General features: G+C 37.3%; 1 protein-coding gene across 1 annotated transcript in view; it reads right to left on the bottom strand.

Annotated features, from left to right (window-relative positions):
• The window catches only part of Bmp5 (bone morphogenetic protein 5), a 117356-nt gene that overhangs the window by 58085 nt on the left and 47090 nt on the right, over positions 1-12181 (bottom strand). The window contains exon 2 of the mRNA XM_038322770.1: positions 10554-10746. Within this exon, the coding sequence (XP_038178698.1) occupies positions 10554-10746 (193 nt within the window). The remainder of the gene's footprint in view (positions 1-10553; positions 10747-12181) is intronic.

Here is a 12181-nt window from a genome sequence, read left to right as displayed (position 1 = left end):
TCTATATATGCACACATGTTTGTGTACATGTGTCCATGTAAGTGCATGTGTGTGCATTTGAAGACCAAAACTTGACATCACGTACCTTCCTCAATCACTCTCCACTTTATTTTCTGAGATGGAGTCTGTCACTGAGCCAAAAGAGCGTCGATTCTAAGAGGTCAGCTAGGATGGTCCAGAGATGCTCCTGCCTCTGCCCCTCAGTCCTGGGACTGCAGTGTGTATCACCACACCCAGCTTTTTATTTTTATTTTTTTAACATGGGTGTGGAGATCCAAACTCGAGTATTCAAACTTATGTGGTAAACACTCTACCAACAGAGATATCACCCCAGAGCCCTCAAAGGGGGTAATCTGATAGGTTAAATTAACAATGTTCTGTAGGTAGACATTTAGGTGATATTTTCTATTATTCTAAAACTGTATGACATCATCTTTTCATAAAAGAAAAAGTACCATCCAAGATTAATTCACAAATCTTTCTAACATGTGCAGTATCAGTAATAACTATAGATTTGATGCATATGTTTGGGGGAATCATAGCACGGGACTTGTGCAAGCTCTAAATGTCTGCATTTCACTGACACAAACTGTAATGCCCTAGAAGACAAATCTACAAAGAAGCATGGTTTCAAAAATCCATATATTCTAGTTTACCTCTGAAGTTATAGATATTCAATTGATTTCATAGGTGTCAACATGTTTTCCTATTCTCGAACAAAATTGTTTTCTTCTTATAATTTCTTTTATTTCTCCTTTTGCTCTTCATAGAAAAACTTCTACATTACTTTCAGGCAATGAAATTTGCTTCTGGATAATCAAGTACTTTATCAATGAATACAATGGTGGCCATTCTGTGATTTCATTCATGTGATTCCATTCATGATTGTAACTTAAAATAAACCCTCTCTAAGTCTACAAAAAATTAGCTGTGAATTCCTTTGAAGTATAAAATTTCTCTACCAAGAACTTTTATCACTGGGAGTAGTAGAAAAGCCCAATCATTTCCTATGAACAGTCTAAAATAAACCTGTCACTCGGTCTCACTGTTTTTATTTGACATTTTTTCCTGAACTTAGGACCTCTTGCCTGCTAGTCAAGAGCTCTACCACTGTGCCAGTCCTTTGACTGAAAAGGGATAAACTCTTGTTGTTTTAAGGTGCCCACACTTTTCATGGTTCACAATGGCAACGTCAAGAAATCAACGATTACTTAACTTGGAAGTTTTCACACATGAAACAGAAAGTTCACTAATATAAAATACTAAGGAAAACAGGAAGAAAAAAAGCGTGTCTCTAAGCTCCTTGGGAAATGAAGCTATCAATGGATGACAGAAAAATAAATGGAGTTTTAGAAATCTAAATGCAATTGTTGAGAAGTGAATGAGAAAGTAAAAGGATTAGAAAGGGAAAATAGCATGTAATTTGGGAGCTTACGTGCTACAAAATCAAGTAGGAAAGGTTTTTCATTAAATACAAAATGTTGCTTATAGGATCCATTTAGATACATATCCACAAGAAAAAGCATCTACCATTTTAACACAAGATAAATTTGAGTGGGACAATATTGAATAACCTCTGAAGTCAGCATTACTTAGTTATCTTTCCATAACGCCATACTTTGAGTTCAAGTACAAAACTTCTTTATGAATCAAATCACTTGACAAGAGACAACAGATAAGATAATACAGTTACTTTTGATAATAAATTAACAAGTACAGTAACATTTATACTGCTTTTAATTTTTTTGTACTCTTTTCTCCTTGCAAAAGATGGTGTCTCCAATTATATTTTGCTGCATGTTTTATGAAGGTTACTGTATATATATTTTTGTTTACTTTTAAGTACATTTGGCACACATTTCACATTGATATTTTCCTACAACCTAAGCAGAGGTGTAATGTTTTTGGATCTTCTCTGTCTTAGAGTTTCCATTGCTGTGATAAAACACTGTGACTGAAAGACGCCTGGAGAAGAAAAGGTTTGTTTCGCTACATTATCATATCTCAGTCCATGGTGGAAGGAAGTCAGGGCAGAAACCTGGAGGCAGGAGGTAATGCAGAGGCCATGGGGGTGGGGGAGGGCGGGATGCTGTTTATAGGCTTGCTCCTTGTAGCTTGCTCATCCTGCTTTCTTATAGCACCCAGGACTACCAGCCCAGGGGAGGGACCACTTACAGTGAGCTGATCCCTTTCACATCGATCATCAATCAAAAAAATCTACCTCAGGCTTGTTCACAAGCCAAGCGATAGGAACACTTTCTAGGTTTAGGTTTCCCCTTCCAAAATGGCTCTAGCTTCTGGCAAGTTGATATAAAACTAGTCAATATGCTCTGAAATGACATGCTGGAAGTATGCTTTCCCAAAGCCAGGAAACTTACGCAATTGCTTTTGGGAAGTTCATTTAAGATCTATACTTAAAGTTTTGAATCTGTGAATTAATTCATCTCTCTAAACTTTTGGGAGATTTGTTAATACATTCACCATAATGGATTTTAACCCCTAAATCAAATTAGGATAAAATATTAATTTGAAAGATCACAAAGAAGTAAACTATTTATATAATCAAAAATGATAATGCAAGAAACTTTTCTGGTTGTCTACCTCAATCTCTCTAACTCTTTATGTATGTATATTAATAATTAAGATCTATTGTTAAATTAGTAAATTTAATATATAATTTAATATATTACACAATAATATGTTATTAATAGATATTATTATATTATATGATATATACTAGTTAATTTACTTTTTTGTGACATAAAGCACCCTAAGGAAGGAAGAGTTTACTTTGGTTTACAACTGGAGGGGGCACAGTTAACTATGGCGGGGTAGGGAAGGCATGGCAGCAAGGACGAGCTGTGGTTGATCACATTAAACCCACAACAAGGAAGCAAACCACAGACAGGAAGTGAGGCTGACTAAGACCAGAGGCCCGCCTCTATTGCTTCACTTAATTCAGCAGCAAGCCACCTCCTAGCTTCATATCCTACCCAAACAACCTTACCAGCTGAGGGACAAGAGGTCAAACACGTGGTCCTTTACGGGCCATTTTCTATTAAAACAACGTGTGACCACAATAATAAATTATAATTTCTAAATTTTGTCTGAAAAGTTTGCTCAGCCCCAATAGTTATATCTAGATACAGTTCCACATCTAAGACTCAGGGAACACTGCAAAAGAGGGAAGAGAAAGCTTTTAAGAACCATAGGATAGGGGAGTTTACTGTGAGATGGTGTCTCCTGGTGATGTCAGAAACTATACCCATAAGGTCTCGCCGATATGATTGCCTACACACGAGCTAAACAAGGATGACCAATGGACATGCCAATGTGGATGGGGGAAGCCCCAGAGACCTCAATGCTACACAATGAACAAGTGACTAAGAAATGCAGAGAGTGCAAGAAGTAGCCTTTCTCAGGAAGAGTACACCAGTTAATAGTCAGCCCTGAAAACATACATGCAAGTAACATTACACAAACTGAGTTTAGGAATATATACGTATATTATACATACTTATATACATGGAACACAGTGAAAAGGAGACCACATATTTGAAAGACAGCAAGTAGTGGTACATGGGAGGGTTTGGAGGGAGGAAAGGGAAAGGGGAAAAGGATGTAGTTATAATTTCAAAAAAAAATAAAAGAAAATATGGGGGAAAAGGTTAAAGCTTAGATTGTTTACTGATTGATGTTCATAGGTGACCTTTACTATATCATACAAACCAAACATGGACTTTTAATATTCTAAAAATCATGAGGATTATTGTTACAGAACATCTGATTCTGTTATATTTCAGATGGTTAGGTAAAAATTAGTCAAGTAACCAGAAATTATAGCACATGCCTTTAATCCCAGCACTCAGGAGGCAAAGACAAGAAGACAGCCTAACCTACATAGTGAGTTTCAAACCAGACAAGACCACAGAGATCCTGTCTTTTAAAAAAAAAAAAAAAAAGGTAAAAGGGTAATATTAACTTAAATTAATGGAACGTACCACTGAAATAATTTTTGAGTTTGATTTATATTAAGAAAGTCATTGCCGGGCAGTAGTGGCGCACGCCTTTAATCCCAGTACTCGGGAGGCAGAGGCAGGCGGATCTCTGAGTTCGAGGCCAGCCTGGTCTACAAGAGCTAGTTCCAGGACAGGCTCTAGAAACTACAGGGAAACCCTGTCTCAAAAAAAACCAAAAAAAAAAATGTCATTATTTTTTACATTGTAGGGTTTTACATTATAAATAAATTTTAAGGTTTGATAAATTTTAAGTATCATTATACCCTATGTTACGCTGCAAAAGAAACTAATTTTTATGTGCCACCCAGTAAATACGCAGAACTTCCTCCAAGTCAATAAGAAAAAAAGGAGATAAAAATTACTTCACAGACAGTCCAATCATTTTTCAACCCCAGGAAATGGACACTGTGCCCAGGGTAACTTCTCCAGAGCTGTGTCTTACAGTCCACCTGAGAAACATTCAGGGAAAAATCAAGAGATCTGCTCTTTTCTGAACCAAATCATTCCCACATTCAGGCTTATAGCTGAAATCCTCTAATGCAGCAGAACTTCCCACCTTGGAAATATGAACGCTTGGGAGAGGATCATTCTTCGTCAGTTAAGGGAGATGCCCTGAGTCTTTTAGAAGGTTTAGCAGGACCCACAGTGTAAACTCAGCATATCCACACATTCGATGCCATTGGTATCCACACAGATCTCACACCATCCCCATTATTGTGACAACCAAAAATATCTGCAGACATTGACAAATGGTCCCTAGGGAACCATGTGGCCCTAGCTGAGAAGTGCTGATAAAATCAAGTTTGAGGGGCTGGAGAGATGGCTCTGAGGTTAAGAGCATTGCCTGCTCTTCCAAAGGTCCTGAGTTCAATTCCCAGCAACCACATGGTGGCTCACAACCATCTGCAATGGGGTCTGATGCCCTCTTCTGGCCTGTAGGCATACACACAGACAGAATACTGTATACATAATAAATATTTAAAAAAAAAATCAAGGGCTGGAGAGATGGCTCAGAGGCTAAGAGCATTGCCTGCTCTTCCAAAGGTCCTGAGTTCAATTCCCAGCAACCATATGGTGGCTCAAACCATCTGTAATGGTGGTCTGGTGCCCTCTTCTGGCCTGCAAACATACATGGAAGAAATGCTGTATACATAATAAATAAATGAAGCAAAGGAAAATGGCTCTGGGCTCTGATTCTTCTTCATGGACGGGCTCTGTGGGAGCCTTCTCAGCTTGGTCGATCACCTTCCTGGACCTGGGGGGAGTTGGGAGGACCTTGGTCTTAGCATAGAGTGGGGAACCCTGATGGCTCCTTGGCCTTGAGAGGGAGGGAGGGGAGGTATGGGTGGAGGGGAGGGGAGGGAAGGGGGAGAAGGAGGGGAGAGAAAGGGGAGAAGGAGGGGAGGGAGGGGGGAGGAGGAGGGAAGGAGATGGAAATTTTTAAATATAAAAAAAAAATAAACCATGAGAAAAAAAAAAAAAAAAAAAAAAAAAAAAAAAAAAAAAAAACAAAAAAAAAAAAAAATAAAAAAAATCAAGTTTGATCCCTGTGTATAAGAAATATACGCTGTGTTTGAGTGCTGTCCTGCACTGGACACAGTCAGCCCAGCCTTTTTTGAGGGTCCTGCTCTGCTATCCTCAAGGGATCAGGAAATCTTCCAGTGTAGAAACTGTCAGCATACATACATTTAGAAGAATGTCCACAGAAGAATTCCAAATCTTAAAGAAGCAGAAAGGGGGAGAGATGGTGTGAATGGGAAGCTGACCGTGAACAGAAACGATGACAGCCAACCGTGAACTGAAACACACCGAGGAGAGTCGGTAGCCAATGGCGTGGAGCAGTCTAGCTTAACACAGTTCTACAGTGAAGGCTAGAGATTTATTTCCATAGTAGAGCATTAGAAAAAATGTAGACTTCTAAAAAAAAAAAAACCAACCTCATTTTCATTAGCGGGAAAGAGAGAGAGAGAGAGAGAGAGAGAGAGAGAGAGAGAGAGAGAGAGAGAGAGAGAGAGAGAGAGAGAATAATTTTTAGTTCAAATGAAGCACATTAGTACAACGCTAGACACAGGAAATGTCCATTAAATGAACCATCACTGCCCATCTTGCTGCTGATCGTTTTATTTGGACATTATTTAATTGATTAGATATGTAGGCCTCCTAACATTTCAATGCATAATACTTTAAAGCTAAAATCCACCCGTTCGTCAGCCTATAAAAGCGTTCCTACTCATCCTGAAAGGTAAGCACCTAGAGCCCTCCCTTGAGGCCCCTCACCCGCCCACATGAAGAACTCATTTCCCTTCCTTCATGCTTCCGCATCACTTAGTGCATACTTACATCATAGCTCTTAGCACATTGTGTGATTGTTATTAAAGTCTGTGTGAGGCAGACTCTCCACATCCCGTGTCCCCCAGGCTATGAGCTTTGGAGATCTTATTTACTCTGCCTTGGGTCCTCTGTGCTCGCTCAACAAAAGCGTGCGTGTGGCGCTCAGCTGCATGATCTGGAAAATTTAATAGTGCGGAAACCTCATTTCTCAATAATGTCAATATATGAGGTGTGACTGAAGAGCAGTGCATTCTATATGGAATTTTGGAGCTGTTGGTTTTATATAAAAACGACTCAAATAAATGAAATGATAGAAAAATGTGTTACCTCTTGAGCAAGGAATAAAAAGACTTGGATACCTATCAGGACACGTCTTTAAATTGCATGCATTTAAATATGCATAAGCATAAATCATGGATGTAGGAATGAAATAGAGAGTTGCGAGTTCTGTAGAATAAACAAGTGGGAAAGGAGGCCATAGAATGGCTCTGTCTGCTTTTCGGTGTGATTGCGTTATACTGAGAGAGGAGTCACAGACTAGCTGCTTACTAGACCAGCCAGGGTCCCGAATGTGAAACATATTCAAAGCATCATTCTAAACTATAGCAAGGATCCTCACCCACACAGGAAAGCAATACCTTAGGGACAGCGAGCTCCCACATAAGATAATCCACATATACTATTAGAGGCACTGAGCTAGGAAGCGCAGTCCATGAGGATTTCTACTACTTCTGAGGGTTACATTAAAAATGTTACAAGTTTGATGATGAAAGCTTTGAGAGATGGCAAGTATTTTGAAAACATGAGGCACTATTTTATTTTCCTACCTCTATTTTAGTTCTTTTAGGAATAACATTTGTGTATTACGTATGTACATATGTATGTATGTATATGGAACATGAATAAATTAATTTAAAAGATTTATTTGAACTTTAAAATTAATTTTTGTATTGCAGTTCTTTCTGTTTTAACTGTGATCATATAATGTGGAAAAGAGGAATTTTTAACTTGGTTCTTTTCTCACAGAATTAAAGTCAAATCAGTATGAAAGAATTCAATATGAGAACTAAAGAGAATTAATTCTTAGTTTTCACTGGGGAAAAATTCCTTCCATAGCTTGAGAAATACATGAGAAACTTATTTTTAAATCCTGATATTTTATGTTGGTCCTTCTTACTAAGGAGTGGTTGGGAATTCTACTTAGCATATATGTAACATAAAGTTGTTTCTCTCTATCCTTCTCTCTTTCGCTCTCTTCATGTGTGCATGAAAAATTATCCTGGAGAAAAAGAGTGATTGACGTATGCTGGTCAGTTTTCCATTACTATAATGAAATACTTAAAATCATAAGCATATAAATAGAAGAGAGTTGTTCAGACTTGTAATTTTACCAGCTTCAGTCAGTCTTGGTCAAATTGGCCTTTGGAGCCTTGTCTAAAGGAATACATAGTGGTAGGATCCTGTGACTGAACCAACTACTCATCAGCCATGAGTCAGTGCAGGGAAAAACACAGGGTAAAGGTCCCACATTCCTCTTCAAGGCCATACTCCCAATTGAATAAGGATCTCTGGTAAAGTCCCCATTGCCTCTTAAAGACCTAGGGTACCTCTTAACATCCCCCTGCCAAAGATCACACTTTTAACCTATGGAGGGGTAGTCAATCTCAAAACTATAGCAAGACCTGAATAAAAATTGTCTTTTTATTTTAGTCAATAAAAACATCTATATTAAGATTCAATCAAAATATTCCCAATGAGTAGGACCAGGTATATAAAGGGTCTTTGGAAAAAGACTTGAGATACTAAATAACTTAATGTCCATTAAAGATACATGACTCCCCACCATAAATACTCGCAATGTCAAAATATTAATGTAGATCAAACCAGTTAGTAGTTCTGATGATAAAAACAAATGTTCACAATACTCTTCCTTCCATTGTAGAAAAACAACTATAAGTAAAGTAAAATTATATAGTTGTAGAAATATTAACTAATTCTCAAAATACTATTTTCAAATTTCACTTAGCTTTAAAGGATGCTACCCTTACTTAGTACCAAACAGATGTTTTGTAGGGCATATACAGGCCCTGCGCCTTAATTTTGTAAGTAAAACCACTGGTTGGATGTCACGGGCCACACCTTAAATTCCATCACCTGATAGGCAGACATAGATCTGATTTAAACATAAGTTCTAAACCAGCCTTGACATTGTCTCAAAAAAAAGACATTGTCTAAAAAAAAAGACATTGTCTCAAAAAGAACAAAAAATTCAATGATGAAAAGCAGCACTATAGTAAGACTTTTTAAAAAAATATATTTCACCCATGGCCAACAATTACTAAGGTTAAAAAAATGACATGAGTCTTTCTGATTTTTTATTAGTTCTCTGTATTTGTTTGTCATAGCCAGAACCTGGAAACAACCTAAGTGCCCTGGACCAAAGAATAGATAAGGAAAATGTGGTACATCTACACAATGAAGTACTTCACAGCAAAAAATAAATATATAAATAAATAACAACATCTTGAAATTTCCAGGCAAATGGATGGATCTAGAAAACATCATATTGAGTGAGGTAACCCAGACCTAAAAGACAAATATCATAGGTACTTACTCATAAGTGGCTTTTAGACATAAAGCAAGGAAAAAACAGCCTACAATTCACAATCCCAGAGAACCTAGACAACAAAGAGGACCTAATGTACATGACAAAGAGGATCTAATGTACATGGGAAGTAGAAAAAGACAAGATCTCCTGAGTAAACTGGGAGCAAGGGGACCATGGTAGAGGGTAGAAGGAGAGGGGAGAGGGAGGAAGAGGAGAAGAGAAAAATATATAGCTCAATAAAAACATTTTAAAAATAAGATATAAAAATAGCAATGTATATAGAGTAATATTTATTAAAATGATTCTCCTTAATTAGTGTTCCTTGGAATAGTAATAAGTGCTACACATCAAAAATTCAATTAACTAATAATTTAAAGACCAGCTAAAAGAAACTTAATAGCCTTTTTAACCATGAGCCTGCCTAAGACTTTCTGTTTTGTATTATGAGCCTTCTCCAGGCTGTCTAACAGAGGTATGTGACATCAGCTTTTTATATTCACTGAGTATGGTAAGAGACTAATGGAATCTTCTTTGGGAAAATATTACAGAGGAATACCAAGAAAAACCTAAGCATTATGGAACTCTAGTTCTCAAGGTAAAAAGGAACAAGACACTGACCCTTAAGTATTTGCCTCACCAAAGGATATAGTAGTTCACCATAAGACAGGTTTGGTCTCATGAGGAGAAACTACTGGCAGATGAAGAGCTTCTTGCTATAACATGTCAATTGTCCAACAAGGATAACTAACTAATCATTGACTAAAGGTGTTACCCAAATGACTTCCGTGTTAGATTAAAGGTCAGAAAACATGCCTAAGGCCCCTCTATAGTTCATACCTGATTGTTCATTTGCCTCCCATTATTAGTGACATTTTCACATATTTAATGTTTCAGTCTATCATCTGTTTGCATACAGTTCTCAAATATCCTTAGACAGAATATATACTGGCTGGCTGTCAGATTCTAACATAAACAGAACTATCTTTATTCAAAAGTCACATAACTAATTGCATAATATCCCACCCCCTCCCTGGCAAATCAATCCTTCTCTAACTACAAGAGTACTACATTATTTAAATAATTTTATATGAAAGTTTTATGTAGATAGAATAAAATGCAAATTTTCTGGACTGAAAGACAAATTTACAAAATGAAATAAAAACCCAAGAAAGACTATAGAGAGAATTGTGATACTGTTTTGGTACACATATCAATTATAGAAAAATATGTAAAATGTAGGAGAAATTTTTAATATTTTTTGTGTCTGTCTGAGTGTTTGCATGCACATGTGTATCAGATGCCAAAGGAAGTCAGGAGAAAGGTTCAGCTCCCCCAGAACTGGAATTAAAGGTGGTTGTGACTGCCTGAAATGGGTGCTGGGAGCCACATCATGGTCCTCTACAAGACTGAAGCTCTTGACTGCTGAGCCGTCTCACCAGCTCCTGATTCTTTCTTCCCAATGGGCCTCTGCCTGGCTCAGATTCTCCCTTCACCCAAGAAAATATGCGGTGCCTCATATAGGTTCTCAATGGCTTTTAAACTAAAACTCAGTCTTTTTGTTTGCTAGGATAAACCAATTAACATAAAGTTGATACCTATTTGTGTATTCCTTGATGATCTGATATATGCTGATCTTAATGGTCTCGTTTTCAAATCGCTGGTGGCTCTTGTCCTTATATATCCGGAATTCAGCTGCTGTCACTGCTTCTCCATGCGGGATCTGGGTCAGATCAAACCGAAACTCTTTGTAATGTCTTCTCTGATGAGAAAAGTCCTTGTCTCTTTCAACTAAAAAAAAAAAAGGAATGAAGAAAGGGAAAATGTTAGTTCTTTATAAAATATGGAAATTAATGATAAATTCTCCACCTTTTAAAATGAAAACAAACTTGATAGTATAAAATTGTGGAAACACTAAAGCCACAGGCCCATATGTGTCTCCAGCTAAAGGAAATTCCACAAACCAACAGCCTTTTAGTGCAAATGCAATATAACTGTCTGGTTTTATACAAATTCCTGGACCCTAAATGGAAAGACTATCCAAAAATGTTTTTAAAAATGAAGGTTGTAAAGTGATTGCCAATACGCATCAAGCGCCAGAACGTAGGTTTCATCCAGGAATTTAAAAGATGCTACGGAAGCCTGACAGTCCCAAGCATAGGTGCTGGTAACATTATCCTAGCCACAGAGGAAAGAGGAGGAGGACTGGGGGGGTCTGTAACACGGGACCTTATTGGTGGCAGTTTCGGAGACAAATAAATAAGCCAGTTCTTTTTTTTTTTTTTTATTTAAACCAAATTTATTTTTAGCTGAGTCATAAAAACTGCATTTGTGTTCATTATGTGTGAAGTGATGTGTTCACCGTCCTATGTCAATCACCTTAAAGATAAACAGTCTAATGGTGCTCATTCTTTTACAGAAAAAAAAAAATCAAAATCCTTCTTCCATCTTTGGAAAACACACAGTAAGCAGAACTCATTCTTCTGTGAGACATGTACCAGAACAGCCCCCTCCACCTGACTGCAAAGTATACCACAAGAAAGATCAATTCCAAAGTGACTTCCCCAGATAAGGGGTATTTATTTACTCATTTACTTCTGTGAATGAAATAGTTTCTTCGACTTTAAGGCTTTTACATGAATGATTGTTCTAGCAAAACGTAACGTTTAAAGACCTCTGTCTCATCTCACTCAAGGGGAAGAGGAGACAAGTTCTCCCCTTTAGCTACCTTTCTACCAAATGAAATAAAAGATATTGATCTCCTGAGAACAGTAAAAAATGCTGAAGGATTTAGAACAGTAAATTTCAAATATATTGTAACATGATATGACTTAGTGTGTTGTCTGACACAGTCTCTGAGTGGCTGCCACAGCTTCCCCAATGAGTTAGCTACAAAAAGGATTCATTTATCGGCAGTTGCTGTTACTTAACGGACTTAAGTTTCTTTCTCTGTTTATTGATTTTTCAAAATCTTAATTACTTAGAATAATATGGGATAACATGAAAACAAAACATAATCTGCTAGAATACACTATCTCTAAGGCATTTCATAATTACTGTCAACGGTGATTTAAAATTTTCCTAATGATTTGGTTCATTGTTAAAATTTTAGTGCAAAAAGATAAAAATAATACATACAAGGGCTAGATTGATAAATTTCAAAACTTGTGTTAGCAATCGAGCTGATCCCACTGACAGGGGTGCAAATGAGCCAGCCCTGAGAACA

Source organism: Arvicola amphibius, chromosome 3 (assembly GCF_903992535.2).
Source record: "Arvicola amphibius chromosome 3, mArvAmp1.2, whole genome shotgun sequence".
NCBI classification, from domain to species: Eukaryota; Metazoa; Chordata; class Mammalia; order Rodentia; family Cricetidae; genus Arvicola; species Arvicola amphibius.
Note: the sequence above shows the minus strand (reverse complement) of the source record. Positions and strands in the feature narration are given on the sequence as shown.